The following is a 20,211-nucleotide window of genomic DNA, read 5'->3' on the forward strand; positions in this document are numbered from 1 at the left end:
CAGAAAGCCCGCGTGGCGGGGTATGTGAAGCGCAAGGGTCCTCCAACGCGAGTGACGCCCGCGGACTTTCACCAAACAACTACCTCATCCAAGGGAAGGATCGACTGAATTGTTACACGTTTGGTCGTGGCTGCTCATTACTTCCCACGACTACTTCATCTGGTTCTGCAAAATACGAATCTTCGGCTCCATCCGTATCTCAGCCCAGTAACCTCTCAACACCCCATTCCTCAGCAACCCTTCCAGCCCATGCCATGTTGCTGCAATCTTCGACGCCCACCTATCTTGCGAAGTGGTCTTATCCGAGTGTTCGACCAGCGAGCCACTTTCTTCTCCCGGTTTTAGAAGCCTGACCCCGCCAAATCCATATACAGTATGGACCACTTCCCAGCTACCTATAACCTTCTCTGGGCTCTCGGCAAGGACATAGTCGAACTTGGTCCAGAACATTGGATCTAACAAAACGTTTGGGTCTTCAGTCTTGTCGTATGTCCATGTTCTGCTGTTCAAAGTGTCCTGTGCTTCAAGGACATCGAGCACTGTCTGCGGTCCTCTGTGGCTCTCGAGGAATCGCGTGACGCCTGTTTGGCAAGCAAGGTTGTCGAAGTATACGTTGAAGTGATTTCTAGCCGGGTGCTCCATCTCCTTGTGTAGCGTGTGAAGGGCCTCGCCTCCAGGATAGTTGAGACTGGAGATACCCAGGATCGCAGTGGATGCAATGAAGGATACCAGGACTGATCCTAGTAAAGCTAAACTTAGAGTTGCGTATACGACCGACTTTGTTCTGCGGTTCCAGATCCAGGCTGCTCCATCGGCAGCTACGGCCGTCAAACCTGGAATCACGTAGAGAATGAAACGCCACTCCTTGTGCGGAAGGAAGCTGTACAGCCCCACAAAGCTGAGCAGTGGAACAAGAAGATCCAGGCTTCGTCTAGATGTCGATGTGTTCATGACCGCAACCGGTATGCAAAGAACATAGGTTGCGGGGTTCAGCAGTAATCGTGGCAAGGCATTTGCAAAGTAGTAATGCCATGGCGAGACACCCCAGTCAGCCGAATGCCCTTGGATAGTGTTGTAGTAGAAGCCCGTCCACTCGGGCCATAGCGGGAAAGATTGCCAGAAGAATGAGTCCAGAGGTACAGTGCAGAGTAGGCCAATGACGAGGCCACCAAATCCAGCTGGAATGATGACGCCTGTGATGGATATCCTCCGAGTGATGAACAAGTAGATGGTGATTGTTCCCACTAAGATCGCTAACTCCGAGCGGAAAACTACGCCGGCGATAGTGAGCAGATATAGGCACAGCCGATAGTATCCTGAGATGTTGGAGGTGCTCCATGGTACAGCGTATGCGAGTAGCAAGCTTCGAAGGGCCAGGTTACCTAAATTGATATAAGCCAATAGATGTACGAAGCACCTCATGTAACTTACTGAAAACGAAAGCGAACATATTAGGTAGCGTCCTCGAAGCATAGTAAATAGCATGAAACTGGCTGGCTTGAAACAGCGCATACCAAACCCCAGCACTAGTACCAAAAGCCTTCTGTACGCTCCTCCCAAACGCAAGAAGCGAAGCCGCATTAAGCAGTCCAAGTACTCCTCTCACTGTCCCCACAGTCAGCCTTTCCATCTTCCATTCGATTACCCCCAAATCCACTCACCGAGCAATTGCACCTGCGCCATATCCCCCAACAACCCAACCACAGGCCTACTCAACCCGCTCAAAACCAACGCGCCCGCAAACGTCCTCGGCACGCTCCCTGGAAAACTGACATGATCGTAATTCGCCGTCAGGAACTGATCTGCATTCTCGGTTGGTATTCCGTGAACCAGAATGTCATGTATAGCCTGGATATTGAACGATTCTTCGACTTTAGTGTACGGCGAAACGAACAGGTGTACTAGAACAAAAGTGGGTATGAGGAGGAAAAACGGCCATGTTGAGAGCGCCATGGCATTCGGACAAGTAACAGAGCTTTCGAACGCTCTGTGGGAATGGAGATGACAGGCGCGATGAAGTGGTTGGTAGAGGATGACGACGGACGAATGAAAGGTGTGAGCCATTGCTTTTACATGATCGTCCAATCACGTGTCTTCGCGATCCACCACATCCGCCAACAACCCTAGTCGACGCGAAACCTCCTTCCACATCCGCAACGTCATCCTGCCTTCTCTCCCATCTCCCATCAAATCGACAGCTCCGCCCCAATGTCCCTCGCATGATGGAAATCAATCAATGTGCAGTCCCGGCTGTCTACGTCCTCATCTTCTTCCTCGGTTATCCCTCGCAATGGCTGTTGACGCAGTTGGAACCCGCGCCGCTTACAAAGAACGAACTCATCGTGTCGAATGTGATTTTGGTCCTGATATGGATTACGTATACGCAGAGTGTTTTTGTTGACGCAGGGACCATACCCAAGGACTGGATTGCGAAGAAAGAGCTAGGTGCTGAAAAGGGAGATGAACACGGCGATACATCTGGCAAAGAGATAGGTCTGGATATCGCAGGGAAGAGCCGGAAATGGTGTCGAAAGTGCGATGCCGCGAAGCCACCTAGAGCGCATCATTGCAAAGAGTGTAAAAGATGCATCCCCAAAATGGACCACCACTGCCCCTGGACCAACAACTGCGTCAGCCACACCACTTTTCCCCACTTCCTGCGCTTCCTCCTCTACACGACCTTCGGCCTCTCCCTCCTCCAATACTTCCTCTTCATCCGCCTCTCGCATCTCTGGTCCAATCTAGACATGCCGTCCTACCTCGGCCCCACGCCCTTCCAACTAGGCCACCTCTTCGCCGTCCTCCTGACAAACTCAATTACCCTCTTCATCCTCGGCGTTCTCCTATTGAGAAACCTCTGGTGCCTGGCTATCAACCAAACCACAATCGAAGGCTGGGAAATCGAACGCCACAGAACACTTCTACGTCGTGCGCGCCAGTATGGCGGGTATCTACCTAGTCCCGACGGAACTAAGATACGCATCAAGAAACAGGAATTCCCGTACGATATTGGTATTTGGTCAAACATTGTCCAAGGTATGGATTCGAGGATCCCGCTGCAGTGGCTCAATCCACTGGCTCCGACACCTAGTCTGAGTAGTGGACTGAGTTTCGAGACGAATGGCTTTGAGGACGAGGGCACGGTTTGGCCGCCTCCGGATCCAGATCGGGCGTATAGGAGGAATGCGACGGCGGTGAATGCGGATGCGTTTCGGTTTGCGGAGTCGGATTTGAATGCTGAGGATACGGTTGCGGCGTTCAAGATGAGGCAGGCGGAGGATGCGGTGAGGAGGCGGAGACCGTATGCTGAGGCTGTGGAGAGGGATGTGGTGGAGGACGAGATGGATGGGGAGATGATCAGGGATGAGGAAGACTATGCGTATGGGGATGATGCTAGTGATGATGTCGAGGAAGAGGAGGAGGAAGCTGACAGAAGAAAGGGGGGTAAAGAGCGGGAAGGTGAGGCAGCTTGGCGAAACTCAGAGGGCGAACGGCTGAAAGATTTTGGGGTGGATGAGGATGTGGAGTTCTACGACGAACAAGACGACGATGTGCCGCTGAGCCAACTCATTGCTCGGAGATAGGCCGAAGCTGCGAACAGCCATTAGACATGCATATACAGCATCAACACCACACCAATAAGAAGACAACTAGTTCGATCTGTCGTGAAGTTGATGATATTTGATCAAAAGGATATAACGAATGTTGTAAAGCTCGTGTGAGCAAGAAGAAATATCTAGACCAGCAATCCGGCAAAGCCAAAAGGTATCGTGGTTGCCCATGTATGTCCTGACCTACTCCAACCCATCGTAACACATCAGAGTATTTATGCACCTGCATCCTACCCCTGATAACCTCAAACATGATCCACCGACTGTGAGCGACAGTTGCGCACTTGTTACAATCTGACCATAGCGAAGGTGTCCTTAGCTTCATCACTCCTTCTCCTCCTTCGGGAGAATCTCCTTTCCGGCGATCGGATTGACATACGACTGCTTCTGCTTGTTGCAATCGTGTCCCTCCTCTTCTCGTTCCTCGCTGATCGCCAGAGCCCGAGACACCTAGTACTCGTTTCCGTTCCCGTTGTGGACCGTGTAGCCAAAGGCTGTGCCGTCTTCGGTCATTTCGGAGTCGCCGCTCAGTACATGTTGCTGATTCTCGGGACCTGCACCGGGCCCACCGGGCCCTGCGGAACCGAACTGCCCAGTGGGTGGTTTGTTCTGATTTGCGAGGAGGGTCTCGTACCACCAATCAATACCAATAGTTCAGATAAACGTTTCGGCCAAATAGTAGGCAACAAAAGAAGGACAAAGGGGGTATAGGAAAAGTTGGCAGCTTACTTCGCGATACCTGGACAGGTAGATCTTGAGGGCTTCCGAGTAGTTCTCGAACCCAAGCGACGTCATGGCGAAGAGGATGTCCTCGCCATTGACGGTTTTGCGCTTCTCCTGTTGGCACTTTTCGGAGGCTGGCAGCAAAGTCAGTGGCGTTCTCGGACAGGGCTGGAGTGAGACATACCCTCGCTGGTGATGAAGGAGATGAACTCGCTCACGCACTCCTGCATGCATTCTTTCGCCTCTTTGGCGATCTTGGCGTTTTCGGGGAGCGCCATCTTCATGATTCGCGCGACTGGAGCAAAGTTACGTATGTTAGCATCCGAAGCCGTGCTGCTATTCGCGTTTGTGCTCTTTGGCGTCGAAAGGGGCGGGGAAAGGGACGAGTGTGGAGAAGAGGACGACATTTCGCAGGCCGCACGCCGGGCGTTTTCCAGGCACACGGCAGACCTGAGTGGCTGCCGAGTTGCGGTGATTCGACGCAGAGACGCGCGAGTCGAGGAACTGTCGGCATCCAGAGACGCCCGTTGGAGCAATCCGTCGACGTGCAGATGGGAGCGAAACGGTGCGCAAATCAAAACAGCGGGAGGCAGCAAGGGAAATAGACGTACCATTGGCGATTGGAAGCCATCGGTCTTGCTCCTTGACCTCGAATTCGTAACCTATCTGAGCTGTGTTCTCCTCTGTGTTCCTGTCCATGGGCTGTTCTTCGTCAGGCGACTGGACTGGTTCCACACCCTCCTGCTTTGGGGGAGAGGCCGACATATTATCGGTTGCCTGCTCGGAAGCGTATGCGCTGGCGACTATTTCGTTGGCGACCACGTCACTGGGAGAAACGACGGGACAACTTGGCGGCCGAGTATGCAACCTGCGGTCAGTGGTGTAACGAGAGGCCTGGCGAAGGAAGCGGTTAGTGGCATGCAGCGGCCAGCTTGGGATGCAGCTAACGTACGTGGGGAGCTGCGACAGCGGAGAGCACGGCGCAAAGGAGCGTCGAGTGAACTACGGCTCGTGGTGACGCCTAGGGCTACCTGCGATGCTGGCGTCGCACCCACGATGGAGCTGGCAGGGGCGCTTTGCGACAGTGGCAGGCGCGACCGCGATCGGGGCAGTCGCGACACACGGTGGAGTTGGTGTGCTACGGGCGGCGGGCACGATACCGCGTGCGACACTGGCGATTCACAGACCGTGTCTTGCGAGTAGCGGTGGGACGATATGCAGGCGGACCGGCTTGAATCAGGGCGTTATTCGGGCGCAGTTAGGCGTGGCAGTTGTCAATCGAGACTTGACGTCGCGACGTTGGAGCAGTTGACGACGCGCCTGCCAATAGGAGCGCGAGGAGAAGATGGGGGAGGATGGAGCTTGGACGCGCGATAGCGTTGGTGCGCGGAGAGATGGTGGATTGGGGATTTACCTCGATGGGCGAATCGAATGGTGAGAACGAAGAGAAATTCGGCCGCCCGCACCAATCCCGGCCCGTGCCGAACCAGCTTCTCTCACATCATGCCCAGCAACATTGCGCCCCGAATTCGCTTTCCAACGCGCAGCTTCCTACAATACCGTGCATGTCCTTCGATATTCGGACCGGTCATAGCACCGGCATACCGTCTGTTCGGAACCTGGCCTACTACTGCAGACTCCTCGAGCTAGCTGGCGATCCTGTATGCGAGTCGCATCAGCAGCTCATTCGGCAGCCCTACCAACACCACCCCACGTCCATATCTCTGCCGCGTCTTCACCACTGCAGCCACGGATGACATCCAGCGAGAACGTGTGTTGTCCAAGCCTCTTCTAGCATCATCCCAGGCCGTCGTCGACGTCAGTAGTCTTCGCTGTTCGTTGGGCGCTCGCGCATATTGCATACAGCCTTGCTCCAGCTTCACTAAGCCAACACGAGATGACGTTCAAGTCAGCCACTAACGACTCGACCCCCGGACCGTTCGTCATTCTCTGTGAAGACTTTGCTGGTAGCCTATGAGCTACGTGTCCGTTTTCATGGGTGAGATGGTGCAGATCAGTGCGTTGCTTTAAGTGGGAGCCGACTGGACAACGCATCTTGCAGAGACCCCTGGGGTTGGGAGCACGTGCCGGGACAACGGTGCAGTCCTGAATCAGTCACTTCATGTAGACACATACGTAGTTGCGAGCTTATGGGGTCTTTCAGGCTGCATGTGCGGCATCATTGGTGGGATGGTAGCTGAAAGCCCAGCGACCCGGGTCTGTCGTGGCTTGTTCAATGGTGACATTGCAAGATTCTCGTAATTTGTGGGAGGTATAGTACACGATCGATATAGGACTCATTCACTGGTAAGCCTTTCGTTGTCATCAAGAGGCTGTGCTGTTCTGTCGTGGCCTGGCCTGCTGTGCAAATATCGGAAACCGGAGAGACCCTATTACGTCTATATACTCCGTCTCGGAATACGCAGAACCCTTTGCCAGGGTCCCGATCCATCTACCCCATTTCCAGTCACCGGAGATATCGCTGCCGTACTCGTCTGCGTCATCTCATGTGGCTCCCAGCATATGCCGTGTGCCCATCCTGTCAAAGGGTTGCTGCATCACTGGTATCTTCTACTGCCCTGGCTGTTGGACAACTTGGACATTGTTCTTCTTCTGTAAGGGAAGTTAGTTACTCGATATCGAAATAGAAGCCGGGGTCAACGCTGTGTGAGATTCAAGTGCAACTGATGACGTACCTTCCACTTCTCCATCTCATCTTGCTTCAACTTGTACTGCTTGACTAGCTCTTCCAGAGCCTGCTTAAGACCATCCGAGTTGGTCTGCAGGATCGGCACAACGTCCTTGACCGTTCGCTCGGTCAAGACACCGTTGATCATACGGAAGCATTTCCGGTCTCCTGACAATGGTTGCAACGTCTCCAATACGAGTCTGGTATCTGTCAGGATTGATTGTGTTGTAATGGGAACATGAAGCGGTGTGAGATATTGGAACTATCAAGTCATGGAGCAATGCAAGGCTGATGCAAGGGACGAGCGGTGTGGGAAGGTTTGAACGATCGCCGGGTGTGGCTTCGTAGTGATGGTGTTATGCAACTTACTTGTGCTCTTCTGTCTCTTGCTCGATGTCGCCAATCTTTGAGGCAATTGTTTGAAGTGTATTCTTCGAAAAGGTCAGTTAAGCATTCACGCCTGTGTGAACCGTTCTTACCTTGTAGTTTTGATATGTCGTCTGTAGCTCTATATTGGTTCAGCGATGGCGAAAAAGATCGATCAATAGGATCACTGACCTTGTTGCTTCTTCAGCTGCTGCTGGGATGCCATACTGACGATATGACTTTTTGACGTGTGCCCGGTGGTGAGGAGTCGGCGGTGGTTGCGGGGAACTCGGGGGAGAGAAGATTCTTGATTCTATGCGTACTATGTAGGTACGAAGTCGGATAGTCGCTGATCTTGGATAGGGAACAGAGAATGGAAGTGGCCGAGTAATTTCTAAAAGTCTCGCGAGTCTTCACGCGTTCGACACAAAGTGGCTCCGAGTGAAGGCGCGCGCTCGGACGCAGTTCACGAGATCTTCAACGATTCGATTCGTCGGCAACTTCAACATCTCCAAGTACCCGTCCGATCGAGCCCAGCAACACCACCCTCTCCTCCAAGTCTCCAAAACCTCGCACCGTCTACCCTCCCAATCACCAAACCCCGCGCAAATCCACAATGCATCCCCATCTCCACACCGAAGAAGTCCAAAAGAGTGCGCCACCCCTCCCCCTCCACGCAGCCCACAGCGCACACCTTCTAACATCCACGGAATAGACTGCGCAGACGTCGTCGCAGCGCTAGAAGAATGCCATAACCGCGGCTTCATCTGGAAAGTAACCGGGAATTGCACCGACGCGAAATACAAAGTCAACATGTGCCTGCGCGGCCTGCGACTCGAGCGGACGAAGCAGAATCGCGAGGCGGCCAAGGAGAAGAGGGAGAAGATACAGAAGGTATGGAAGGAGTTGGATGAGAACAAATGAGCATGCGCGGGGTCTGTCACGGGCATGGAGGAGATATTGCATACCAATGGGAGTTTACGGATACGATCAACGTTGAGCTTTTAGGCTCTTGTATTATACGAATGCGGAATTCAGGCGTTACGGGAGCGTTCATACACATTCATGGAGGATGTTCATAGTATTACTATACGACTGGCTCAGCATTTCCATGCTGGAGGTAGATACTCCAATTCTAACAAACGCTACTCATCATCCGAGTCGTCGCTAGATCTACCAGCTACGGGTGTAGTACCCGCCAAAGGCGTAGTACCCAGACTGTCCAACCCTCTCTCTGTGATCAAGCGGCCTCCTTCAACGCCATTTGCGGGCAACGCAGGAAGCCCTGACTCCTGGCGCAGCTTTTCGTACTCGTCGCCTGTCTTCTGCAGTTGTTCCTGGAGGTACTTCTTGCGCTCCTCAATTCTAACCTTGTCGTCCTTTAGGTCTTGTAGTTTCTGCAGGATCAAGTTCTTCCTCTGCTGCTTCGTCTGTATATCGATCGTGAGACCTTCTAGGACTTCGTCTAGGTCTGGCAGGGGCGTAATGCGCGGTGGAGTCTTTGTGCCGTCTTCCTCATCTTCGATCTTCTGGCCGTATCGTCCTGCGCGGGCTTGAGCTGCGGCGAAAGCGGTATTCCTCTCTTCGTCTGAGTCTTCCGTCCCGTCGTCGCCTGAACCGCCTTCGGCGTCGTTGATGAGTTCTGCCATTTCCGCGCGCCGTCTTCGCCGCGCTTCCTTCTCTGACTTGCGACCAAGCGAAATCTTGCCATCTTCGACAAAATCGTCAAAACCTTCGGCTATGTCCTCATCTTCGTGTATGAGACGCGTTTCTCCGTACTTGTCTTTTGGTCGAAGGGAAATCTCGTTCCTGTGCTGTCTGAACTCGTCTTCTCCCTGGTCATCGGATGCCCACGCGCGGTCTTCGTCGTCGAGGGCGTTCTCCTCATGCGCCAAACGACGTCTCCGCGCCTTCTTCTCGCGAATCTCGGCTTCTGTGGGGATCGCAGATGACGTCTCTAGCGATGCGACAGGACCGAATTTCGATGCGATATCTAGGGCCTGCGTCTCCTCTTCATCTTCAGCGGACGTATTCAGGTCGCGGGGTGTTGACGGCGTCGAATTTCGGAGCTCTGCTATATAGTCCTTGCTGTATTCGGTCGGGCGGGCGGCTTCAGGCACGAGGGGTGAGCGCGCCCGCAGTTGCGCACTCTTCTCCAGGGCTATGCGACTGAGGTTTGCCTTCTTCGGAGTCACGACGGCTGTGTCGCTCGAGTCGTCGCCATCGTTCGCGTCTTCGCCTGGGCCAAAAGACACTCGTAGGGAAGAACGCTTCTTTGCTTTACCAATCGTTGGCCGCTTGACGACTACACGGCCAGTTAGTACGGAGCCACCTAAGTCGCCAGCTTTCAACAAGGCCTGGAGAGATTCGCTGTGAGTTTCCCCAACGTCAGAAAGGCTGGCAATCGCGACAATTGGTGACTGACCTGTGGGCTTCTGTACTTCGCTCGGCGAGTTGTTTGCGCTGTCGGTGGATGCGTCGTCGTCGTAGCTGCCAATCTTGCGTGCAACGCGGTTGGAACCGGATCGCTTCATCGTGAGGATGTTTGTGTTAAAAGTTCCTTTGTCAGAAAGGGATGTTGAGTAGTAGAGCAGAAGATAGCATGCGCGCGCACATGTCGTGGCTGCCGCCTACGCACGGGCCCTCCGCAAAATCCACGGAGCTATCCCACCATGCGCAGCGCTGCTCTTGCTCGTGAACACCACGCGCGTCTCCAGCTCACGACCGACCCACACGAGCGAAGCCACCCGAAGCCGTCACCAGGACCCGAACCGCCACATTCAAACTCAAAACAGTCTACTACCGCCAAGATGCCTCAAGCACAGCCAGAACTCAAGAAGGTGAGTGAACAACGCCGACGCAAGCTTCCAGAACCTAACCTTGTAAAGTACCTCGAGAAGCGCGTTCTCGTCCAGCTCAATGGCAGCCGCAAAGTCATGGGTATCCTCCGCGGATACGACGTATGTACTCTTTCCCTGTCACCTCTGGATCGAGCTAACACACCGCAGGTCTACCTAAACATTGTACTTGACGAAGCGCTGGAAGAGAAGGCTGGCGGCGAGAAGGTGCGCATCGGCATGGTCGTCATCAGAGGAAATGCCGTGGTCATGCTTGAAGTACGGAATCCCATATCCTGAGAGGCAAGAAATCAAAGCTAACTAAGTCGCAGGCGCTCGACCGCATCAACCAGGACGTACCCAAGATCGGACGATAGAGAATCAAACGCGCAAGCGACGAGTAACACAGCGCCCGTGGTACATCGAAAGAGAGCAAGAGCTAGGCAGATGGACAGAATCCGGGCATTATAAGGCGCATGGGCGTTTGAGGCGCGGACATTCACGGGTATGCCTCACCGGGCCCCTTTTTACGCCTACCCATCCAGAGCATCACCATCACGGAGGAAATTTGCGGAACATTTATGTTGACATTTTCATATCTACAGGACGATACTGTACCCATATGATACCAGCTGGGCAAATTGGGCAAGGAGAGGCTTGGATCTCGATAAAAGAATCTGGTAGAGAAAAGTGCAACGGCGCCCGGCCATTACTATCTTCAGAGTCAGAGAATCAACAAACCACCTTTACAGCTCCAAATCACGATTTTCAAAGAAGAATTCAAGTGCATTTAAAATATGATTTACTGACGAATAGTCTACACAGATCAGAACGCTATAGCTTCGCTTTCTCCCCTCTGTTGATCTTCTGCACAAGACCCCATGCAATCTCCGCATAAGGCTTCATCATAGCCCCATACGACTGCGCCTGCTCGCTACTCGCCTGTCTCAACGCATACCGTGCCGCAATTCCCTGCATGATAATGGCGCTCCTGTACGTACTGAAAGCGTCGCCCCAAACAAAGTCTGGTCGCGGATCCCAGCCTGCAACTTCAGAGTACCACGCAATCAGTTGCTCGCGGGTAGGCAGACCAGGTGTAGCCCCGGGTTGGAAACCCTTGTGCGCGCGCCCAATAGACATGGCAGTTTCATCCGATGCTGTCACGTAGGGCGCGAGAACGTTGTTCAGATCAGACAGCGGGTGGCCGATCGTGCTCATTTCCCAGTCCAGGATGCCGATCACTCTAGGTTCTGTCTTGTGGAAAACGACGTTGTCGATCTTGTAGTCGCCGTGGACAAAGGTTGCGCGGTCTTTGGGCTGCGTCTTTGGGTCTTTGAAGAAAGCTACCATGTCGTCTTGATGCGGTATCTTGCCTACTGGCTCCCCAGTCTCTTTGTCTTTAGCTGCGCCTTGCGATTTGGAGATGGTGTCGAAGGTTGCAATTTGGCGGTTGTAGAAGCCAGAGCTCTTGCCGTAGGAGGCGAGGTTTACGGAAGCAGGGGACACGCGATGGAATTTCGCGAGCGTGGTTATGGCAGAGTGCCACCTGGAGATTTTGCATTAGTGCCATCGTCGATTCTCAAATGATGTTGAGAGATCATACATCTTGGTCCGTTCTTCGGCTGTTACGCCTGGAATCGCGGGATCTTCGAAGATACGCCCGTCGAGGAAGTCCATGATGTAGAAGTCGGTGCCAATAACGTCTTGGTCCTGGCAAAGACATAGTGCGCGCGGGATGGGAACATCGGTCTTTTCGAGTGCGTGGATGATTCTGTACTCGCGGTCGACTCTGTGCGCAGTCTACAAAACCTCGTGTTAGTTTTGATGATCGACTTTCTCAAATGGAGAGCCTCAGCATACCTTTGACAGCAGTTGACCCGGGGGCTTCTTCCTCATAACATATTTCTTGCCATCTTTATCCGTCAACTGGTACGTCGGATTCGACTGTCCATAACCGAACTTTTAACTGTTAGCTTTCATCTCGAGCGAACACGCCCATCTCTCCCGGACTTCGAACAGCGTACCTGCTTGACATCCAGCGGGACCTTGATCTCGGGCACATTGGCGGTGATGTAGCGCTCTAGCGACGCAATGTCGATTGGTTGTCGCACGTTGCCAGCCATGGTGAGAGCGGCTGTTGAGTAAACATGGTGTGGGCGCGCGAGCAGTGATGTAGTTGGCGCGGTTGACCATCACCGAGGCGTGAGCCGAGGCAATTGTGGAACATGGGGAAAGGCGCTCGGTCGGCGAGTCGGGAACTGCGGCCACTCCGCGGGTAGCTGAGTCGATGCTGATGGGATTTTACACCTTTTGGAGTTTGAAGTGTTCGTGAAGAAGACTGCAGATGTATGTTGTTGGGGTGCTGCTGTTTTCCATGTAGTGACTAGATACGCAGTCTTGATGACTGAATCCATGTGTTTACCACATCTATAGTTCAAGTAGATATGGGAGCGTCAGGCTGATTGCAACCTTGAAACTGCTCGTTCCAGCACAATACCAAAGAGCTTTCATGTATTCATACGTGTTGGGTATCCCAGGCCTCTAGCAAGCGATCGGGGGGCAGCCGGGAATCTGACTGCCTCCCCCGCTCCCGCTCCTCCTCACGTGCCCACGCGTTTGCGTTCACTGCTTATGCAGGGCTTGGTCTCTTCGCGTCGATAAAGCAAGGACATGGTTTGGTCATCGGAGACTAAGTACGCGACTTGATCGTGCTTTTGTGGCGTCGGCGGGCTTTGGGATATCAATAGTATCTTCAATAATGACTGGTGATACTAGCATAGTCCAATAGTTCGAGCAGCCGAATATGGGAAAGTCAATTCACATGTTGCGAAACCCCCTATGCTTCAAACAAGCAGTAGCATTGTCTAGTATACGCAGATGAAGGACCGTTTGTCGCGAGGCATAGGACGGCTGCATGCTGTCATTGGTACGGAATTCATTGCTTTTTGTCGGTCCCAATGCACAAGGATCTGCGCGCTACCGTCGCGTACCCACAGCTTGTATGACATACTGCTGCATTTCAGTTGCGACGTCGAGAAGGTGAGATGTTATTCGAAGCAGCGTTGAAGTGAAAAGAGGGGCTGCGCGTAGAAAAGGAGGGAGGTTTCCCCTGACGTTCTGGTGCAGATGGATTGGGTAGCGATCGGTTAATTAATCATGCTCGTCAGTCGCCGCTACGTTGGCAGTCCAACCCCTGTGGTACCATCGCATCAAAACAAACACCGTCCAACCTGCCCTGTGCTACTCCAAACAGGTCGACCCTGTCAACGAGCCGTCCGGTATGGCCTACCCGCACACTCCCAGGCGTCTTGGAGCGCGCCCTGCACTCCACCCCACTGCATCCTCGCCCAATCTCTCGCTGAACGCCAGCCGCAACATCGCACGGCAAGCATCGCTATCCGCATTAGTTGGCGCTGGAGGCTCGCCATCGAACAGGATGGGCGCAGACGGAAAAGATATTGATGTCGGCGACACGGTCGACGTCCCCGGCGGCATGGTCGGCGTCGTCAAGTTTGTTGGCAGCATCCGGGGCAAGCAGGGCGTCTTCGCGGGCGTCGAACTGAACAGGGAGTATGCAGCGCGGGGCAAGAACGATGGCGCTGTCGATGGGTACGCACACACAACACTCGATATGTAGGCGCGCATACTGACTTGGCTACAGCACACAGTACTTCGATACGTCTGTTCCCGGCTCTGGCATCTTCCTGCCAGTACATCGCGCTCAGAAACGAGTCTCGGCCGACTCGTCGGACTTCGCACCTGAGCCGACCACGCCTTCATACCACAACAACTTCAGTCTCTCCACTATGGAGAAGCCGAGCTTCAGCCCTAATACCCCCTCGATGCCAAAGCCACAGTTCTCACAGTCTGTCGGGCCCGGAGCCCGCGCGCCTAGTCCCAAGCGGCCGCCCCAAGCCAGACCATCATACAGACCCGAGTCTCCTCTCCGAAAAGGCAGCCTTGGTACCGGTCCAACACCGGGAAGGAGCGGCGGCCTTACACCTTCTGGCTTCTCCAAGAGCGCAATCGGCGCACCCCCACGATTCGCAAGTCCAGCGCCTCCTCGTTATGCCAGCCCTGCACCCAGAGCCCCTCTCCCACAGAAGCCACGCACACCTGGTCCGCAACGACCCTACTCGCGAAGCAGTTCCCGTCTCGGCCACCAAGACACCATCGACGAGGACAATGAGACAACCCCAGTCGGCGCAGCGCGGACTAGCAATGACTCCATGGCAAGTTACAAGTATAAGAGACCTGGTTCGCGCCTCGGCTCTCAACCAAACGAAGAAGTACAGCGGCTTCAGGCGCTCCTGGACGAACGCGAGAAGCAGCTCAAGGAGCAGGCTGCGTCGCTGAGCGAAATGGAAGCGAGTCTGTCAGAGATTCAAAGCCTGATACCAGAAGACGGGTTAGATATGGGCTCGGCGCACGGCAGCAGCGAGCCTACTGATGTAGCGCAACTACGAGCACTTCTTAGGGAGAAGAACGATAAGATCGCCATGCTCACGTCCGAGTTCGACGCACATCGATCCGATTTCCGAAGTACCATCGATACCCTAGAGCTGGCCAGCACCGAAACAGAGCGCGTATACGAAAAGAAGGTGGAAGAGTTACAAGAAGAGCTACGGGAATATGCGTCCCGCAGCGAAGACGTCGAGACTGTAGCGATGCAGTTGAAACAACTAGAAGAGCTTGTCCAAGAGTTAGAAGAAGGTCTGGAGGATGCACGGAGAGGCGAAGCTGAGGCCCGAGGAGAAGTCGAATTCTTGCGGGGCGAAGTCGAGCGAGGCAGATCTGAACTCCGTCGCGAACGCGAAAAGGCCGCTGCTGCTCTGAAGGGGGCCGGTGCAATGGTCGACGCACCCCACACACCAGGGCAAAGAGAAGTCGAGCAGCGCGATGACGAGATTCGAGGTCTCAAGGCCATCATCCACTCCTTGAGCTCTGGTGGAGGAGATGACCGTGTCCGCTCACCACTATCACGACAAGCGTCCAATGTCGACGCTGAAGAGCTCCAGAGCGCCAAAGCAAACGCAGAACGTCTCGAGCGCGAGAAGGAGGAACTTCGCGGTCTTGTAGAACGCAAGGCCTACAGGGAAGAAGAGCTAGAACGTGAGCTAGAGAAGCTAAAGAGGCAGCTCGGCCTCGCAGAGCAACGCGAAAGCGTCATCAGCAACGGCCTGTCGGAACACACGGCGACCCAAGAAAAGCCCTCAGAGCGCGACTCAAAAGACACCGTCGTAAACTGGCGCGAACCACCACAGCAAACCCGCCGCGATGCGCCCCCCGCGCTCTCCGTAATGCCAGAGTCCGACGGCCGCTCCTCCGCCAACAGCAGCCTCCTCTGGTGCGAGATCTGCGAAACAGGCGGCCACGACATCCTCAACTGCTCCGCCATGGGCGGAGACGCGTCATCCTACCCTCACGAAGACGGACTACGAAGCGGCAAAGACGTCGTCATCGAAGGCCTCCGCGGCCTCTCCGTCTCCTCCGATCGCGCGCGTCCTTCTGCCCTCAGCCCCTCGAAACCACCAGGCAACGCGCCCACATCTCCTCTGCCTACCCCCTCGTTCAATGCCTCGAACTCCGACCTTGTGCCTCCCAAGGGCGCTGCCATTGCTGATCCGGATAAATGGTGCGCGCTGTGCGAGAGCGAGGGTCATGATGTTACGGCCTGCCCTAATGAAGACGCTTTCTAGATTATAAGCGGAGATGTTGTGTTGTCGGATCATTAGTGTCCGTTGTGTAAGACCAAGGGGCATGGTGTTATCGCCTTTCCATCTGTACGAAGACCGCGAGGAGATTAACCATCTGACTCTTATTTGTTATCAGATTACAAGGGGGAATGTATGGGGCAAGGGATTGAAGAAGGGGCCATATCCATTTTCCATATTGTTCGTTGTTACGCGTATGATATCCCCCCCAATGATTGAATCATTTCGAATCTGTTCTTTATTTTGCAGATTTGCTGGTACTAGCGATTCTTGGGCGCGACTCTTTCAAAACCACACCACTATGCGTATATAATATTATAATCTTCTTGTTCGTTTCGGTCTGGTTTGATAGGGTCGAGTAGAGAGAGGGTTAGAGGCATACAGATAGTGAGATCATCGGGTCAATCAAGCAATGGTTAGGTCTACATTGGAAGACTGACTGACTGACTACCCTTACTACTTCGAGTACAAAGCACTGGATTTTCCCCAAACTAGATTATAACGCCGGGTTAGAGAACTCCTTTTACCATGCATACGCAGCGTGATATTTCCGATCGATCAAGCCTTCTTGCTAGACTTGTGCTTCTTGCTCTTCTTTGCAGCACCCTCCTTGAACTTCTCGGCTTCCTTGTATGCTTCCTCGACGGCCTCGCCGACTTTCCTCTTCTTCTCGCCTGTCTTGACGGCGACGGTCATGCTGCCTGCTCCGCCCTTCTTGGCCGCGTTGCTGACGGCGCGTTCGGCGTCTTCCCAGTCAGCGGCTCCAGCGCCGATTTCGTATCTGTAGGTAAAAAGTTAGTGGCCGTTCTGTATCATTATAAGATGTGAGGAACTTACTTGTGCAAAGGTAGAGCGTCAATCATGCTCCTTTGCCTCTCCTTGTCCTCAGCTAGGAACTCATCGCCACCTTCTCTGAGCTCCTCTTGTAGGTCCTTCTCGAGGGGTATGAAGCGGTGGGCATCCTCGACAGCCTCACCATCAGCGCCGTTCTCTTCTACTTCCATAGCGTCGGGCATGGTTTCTTCGACTGCGCCTTCGACTATGCTGCGGAATGCTGTGGCGGCCTTTCGTACAATCTTGACGAACATGGCCATCAACTGGCTGGAGTTGAGATTGAGTTCTTTCTCCACGTCGGAGAACTCTTTGCGTTGCAGGCCAATGGCGAGGAGTAGCGCAGTTTGGATACCGCTGAGCTTGACTTGGCCCTTGAGGCGGCCGGTGAAGTAGAGGGTGGCGATGGGAGGCAGCATGTCGAGGATAACGTGGTAGTCGAGCATGTTGTTCGCGTATGAGTCCAGACGCTTGAGATCGAATGGTGTGAAGAGCGCGTCTAGTTCGGCCTTGCTGATGGGTTTTGCGGCTAAATCGGCGTCTAACTTGGATCCTGCTGATGCGGACTCTTCTATTGACAGAGAGGTGATGGAAGGGAATGAGCGGAATTGGTAGGAAAGGAGGGAGAGGAAGCGCTTCTGGAAGTCCTTGGCGAATGCGGCGACCCAGCTGCCATCGGATGAGGTCGTCTCGAGCGAACGCAGCATAATGCATGTGTGTTCTCCAGTGAGATCGTTGGGTGTTTGTCGTAGGTAGACTGGGACGAACGATGCGCGTTTCCAGAACTTGTGAAGCTGCGATGTAAGGCCATACGACACACCGACATAATCGAGCTTTGGTGACCTCAGCTCCTGTAGTCGGGCAAACAGCGGCGGCATCTCGTTGGCTTCCCGGATCTTGACATTATCTTGTAGGAGCGACGTGTTCTCCAAGTCTTCCTCTGTCACTCTGCGCATCTGTTCCACCTCCTGAGGCTCAGATTCCGACAAGCTGGCGAGCTTGCCATCGTAGAAGTCTACCAGAAGCTGTAACGCCTTTGATCCGTAGCCCATCTTGACGTACTCCGGGTTGGTTGCTATCCGCACTATGCGAGCTCCGGAAAGACTTGCAAAGTTCTCGTCCTGAAACTGCTGCGAAACGATCCAGGGAATGAGATCACCGCCTGCACGCTGTCCTCTGCTCAGACTGTTCATTACACTCTCCCTGCTGATCTGACCTTCGAGCGCCACTTGGATCACACAGAGAGGCTCGGGGAGCTTGTTCTCTTCTGTGGGTCCCGTGAGCACAAAGAGCTGGTGAGCGGGCGCATCCGACATGAGCTGGAGATCGTTGGGTGTGTTCTTGTAGTGGCTAGCCACGTACAGCGCCATCATCTTCTGAAGGAACTTTTCGGCAGCAGGGTTGTAGGAGAAGAGGGTATCCCGGTTGACATGGAGAAGTTGGCATTTGTCCGGATGCGGGCATCCTTGCGTGTTCGTCCTTCGGGGGAGTGTTGCGTCAAGACATAGAAGATCATTCATCCATCGCTCCACGGAGTCGCCTTGGGCGTATCGAATGGGTTCTGACAGTGTAATTTCCCGGAGCGATCGGCCAGTCATGGAGGTCTCGTTGCCATCCTTTGTCTCCTTTCCAGTTGAACGATCAACCACATGAGTTGAGCCATTGTTTCCTTTACCACGCGACTGTTCGCGAAGTTGTTGGATCAGCTTCAACGATAGCGATCGACCGGTTCCTTCGTAACCGTTGATGGTCGATGCCATGAAGACTAGGTAGGGGCCCATCAATTTCCGTACGAGGGGCAGAGGGATTGCCGCAGCCTCGTCAATAACCAGGAGCTCTGCTTGTCCCAAGACGTGCGAGTCTTCTGGCCTGATGTATTGGATAACCTGTCGGTGCTGTCGATGTAATTCGATTCGTACGATGGCTTTGTTCTGATCGGGCTGTGTCGATTGCATGATGGTGTAGTCTTGGTGATCTGCGTAGTTTAGCGAATCGAATCCCTTGAGGATAAACTCGAAGAGTGTCTTCAAGTTCTCCGGACTAGGCGATGTGATGTAGATGTTGCTGTATCCATGCGCCACTGCTGCTGCCACTGCAACACCAAGAGCTGCAGACTTTCCTCGTCCACGAGCTGCGGTGAGGGTAACCGTGCTGCGAAGCGTCTTCTCGACGATGGCCTCCACGAATGTCAGAAGAGCCTTGGCCTGATCTACTGTCTTTGCAAGCTTGACAAGATCTCCTGTAGGAGGCGAGTCTGCCAAAGACTCCTTAATCTCTGCCAGCTCTTTCGCCTTCGGCGTCTTACCCTCCAACTCTAGGTCTGGTGGAGGCAGCTGCTTCACATGCTTTCCGCCTGAGATAGGGAGCACGTTCAGCTCATCGTCGACAACCAAACAGCTGTCGCATTTCCCGAGTGACAGCAGGAAGCGCTCGTTGAAGCGCGCTACCACGTCACTATGTGCCTCCGTCCGATACCTCGAGTGGATGTCCATGGACATTGTGTACAGCTGTTTCAAGCTGCTCATGCCCTTGAGCAGCAATATGACCAACCCTCCACCCTCGACCGTCTCGATTGTCCTCGCGAGTAGGTTCGGCGTAAGCGCTTCGAAATCCTGCAGGATGCACATGCCGTATGTGTTACCCAGAATCTTGTCGGTTTCCTTGTAGTAGACATATCGGATGTTCTGCGTCGAGACGAATAGTTCGAACGGGTCTTCGGTGTCGACATCGCGGATGCCGCGCTTGAGCTCGTTCTTGATCTTCTTTTCGCGCTTCTTGCGGTGACTTGAGAATCCCAGCAGCTTGTTCTTGTATGCCCACAGCACCGACTTGTTCAACTTGACGTCCACGTTCAGCAGGATGTGGTAGAGATTGACAATGACGTCCTTTTGGCGATCGCCGACCACTACGAAGAAGCTGCGCTTCTTTTCCTGGGCGCCATTGCGGATCAGGGCCGGTATACGGGAGTCGATGGCTTTCTTCGGCATCTTGAGAGCTCCGCAGGCGTCGCCGCCTCTAGTTCGATAGCGGGTGTGGTTTGGGTGGCGCACGCGATCTATCGGCTGAGTTCGGGTCGCGGAAGAGTCTCGTTTAAACCGGAGGGCGGTAAATCTTGTTGCCCTTGTTGTGGTGGGTGACGAGCTGCGTAGTAAGGAAAAGTTAGAGCCGTCGCGACGCCCGAGAAAATAATCCCGGATCCTTATCGATAAGGGTAACCTCACGCTACCTACGCGCTACAATGCGAGCGCCCGGGCGTCCTGACTCTGGACGAAAACTTTGAATGCATGTATCTGTTTTCACTTGCTTATTATTTTGATCCCAGATGTATCATGCACATACGAAAATTGTATCAGCGAGGTGATTTAAGGTTGTACAAGGTTCATATACCGTTCAGAGGCAAGACAACGAAATCATACACATGGCGATGTAGAGCCTCATTA

At 53.8% G+C, this 20,211-nt stretch overlaps 10 protein-coding genes across 10 annotated transcripts; 4 read left to right on the forward strand and 6 right to left on the reverse strand.

Moving 5' to 3' along the window:
- Window positions 1-150: 150 nt before the first annotated feature.
- On the reverse strand, window positions 151-1,450 carry J4E88_008891 (uncharacterized protein; the record flags this gene model as incomplete). Its single annotated transcript, XM_049402499.1, has 2 exons — window positions 151-1,382; window positions 1,432-1,450. 2 exons carry the CDS (start codon window positions 1,448-1,450, stop codon window positions 151-153), a joined length of 1,251 nt encoding a protein of 416 aa, XP_049251736.1.
- Window positions 1,451-2,222: 772 nt separating this feature from the next.
- J4E88_008892 (uncharacterized protein) lies at window positions 2,223-3,584 on the forward strand (the record flags this gene model as incomplete). Its single annotated transcript, XM_049402500.1, has 1 exon — window positions 2,223-3,584. One exon carries the CDS (start codon window positions 2,223-2,225, stop codon window positions 3,582-3,584), a length of 1,362 nt encoding a protein of 453 aa, XP_049251737.1.
- A 351-nt stretch (window positions 3,585-3,935) lies between these two features.
- On the reverse strand, window positions 3,936-5,099 carry J4E88_008893 (uncharacterized protein; the record flags this gene model as incomplete). The annotated part of the gene is made up of 5 exons (XM_049402501.1): window positions 3,936-4,061; window positions 4,092-4,199; window positions 4,341-4,468; window positions 4,519-4,629; window positions 4,946-5,099. 5 exons carry the CDS (start codon window positions 5,097-5,099, stop codon window positions 3,936-3,938), a joined length of 627 nt encoding a protein of 208 aa, XP_049251738.1.
- Window positions 5,100-6,905: 1,806 nt separating this feature from the next.
- Window positions 6,906-7,615, reverse strand: J4E88_008894 (uncharacterized protein; the record flags this gene model as incomplete). Its single annotated transcript, XM_049402502.1, has 5 exons — window positions 6,906-6,947; window positions 7,031-7,223; window positions 7,393-7,454; window positions 7,503-7,531; window positions 7,582-7,615. The coding sequence occupies 5 exons, from the start codon at window positions 7,613-7,615 to the stop codon at window positions 6,906-6,908; spliced, it is 360 nt and encodes a 119-aa protein (XP_049251739.1).
- Window positions 7,616-8,005: 390 nt separating this feature from the next.
- J4E88_008895 (uncharacterized protein) lies at window positions 8,006-8,313 on the forward strand (the record flags this gene model as incomplete). Its single annotated transcript, XM_049402503.1, has 2 exons — window positions 8,006-8,042; window positions 8,105-8,313. The coding sequence occupies 2 exons, from the start codon at window positions 8,006-8,008 to the stop codon at window positions 8,311-8,313; spliced, it is 246 nt and encodes an 81-aa protein (XP_049251740.1).
- Window positions 8,314-8,534: 221 nt separating this feature from the next.
- On the reverse strand, window positions 8,535-9,923 carry J4E88_008896 (uncharacterized protein; the record flags this gene model as incomplete). The annotated part of the gene is made up of 1 exon (XM_049402504.1): window positions 8,535-9,923. The coding sequence occupies one exon, from the start codon at window positions 9,921-9,923 to the stop codon at window positions 8,535-8,537; it is 1,389 nt and encodes a 462-aa protein (XP_049251741.1).
- A 276-nt stretch (window positions 9,924-10,199) lies between these two features.
- On the forward strand, window positions 10,200-10,603 carry SMG1 (Serine/threonine-protein kinase smg1; the record flags this gene model as incomplete). Its single annotated transcript, XM_049402505.1, has 3 exons — window positions 10,200-10,349; window positions 10,398-10,505; window positions 10,559-10,603. 3 exons carry the CDS (start codon window positions 10,200-10,202, stop codon window positions 10,601-10,603), a joined length of 303 nt encoding a protein of 100 aa, XP_049251742.1.
- A 457-nt stretch (window positions 10,604-11,060) lies between these two features.
- Window positions 11,061-12,349, reverse strand: J4E88_008898 (uncharacterized protein; the record flags this gene model as incomplete). The annotated part of the gene is made up of 4 exons (XM_049402506.1): window positions 11,061-11,772; window positions 11,830-12,026; window positions 12,087-12,185; window positions 12,251-12,349. The coding sequence occupies 4 exons, from the start codon at window positions 12,347-12,349 to the stop codon at window positions 11,061-11,063; spliced, it is 1,107 nt and encodes a 368-aa protein (XP_049251743.1).
- A 1,033-nt stretch (window positions 12,350-13,382) lies between these two features.
- On the forward strand, window positions 13,383-15,925 carry J4E88_008899 (uncharacterized protein; the record flags this gene model as incomplete). The annotated part of the gene is made up of 3 exons (XM_049402507.1): window positions 13,383-13,388; window positions 13,480-13,835; window positions 13,888-15,925. 3 exons carry the CDS (start codon window positions 13,383-13,385, stop codon window positions 15,923-15,925), a joined length of 2,400 nt encoding a protein of 799 aa, XP_049251744.1.
- Window positions 15,926-16,498: 573 nt separating this feature from the next.
- KRE33 (killer toxin resistant protein) lies at window positions 16,499-20,191 on the reverse strand (the record flags this gene model as incomplete). Its single annotated transcript, XM_049402508.1, has 3 exons — window positions 16,499-16,721; window positions 16,778-19,784; window positions 20,188-20,191. 3 exons carry the CDS (start codon window positions 20,189-20,191, stop codon window positions 16,499-16,501), a joined length of 3,234 nt encoding a protein of 1,077 aa, XP_049251745.1.
- Window positions 20,192-20,211: the final 20 nt, after the last annotated feature.

This window comes from Alternaria novae-zelandiae (assembly GCF_023758075.1).
Source record: "Alternaria novae-zelandiae strain BMP 2774 chromosome Unknown scaffold_21, whole genome shotgun sequence".
Classification (NCBI taxonomy): domain Eukaryota; kingdom Fungi; phylum Ascomycota; class Dothideomycetes; order Pleosporales; family Pleosporaceae; genus Alternaria; species Alternaria novae-zelandiae.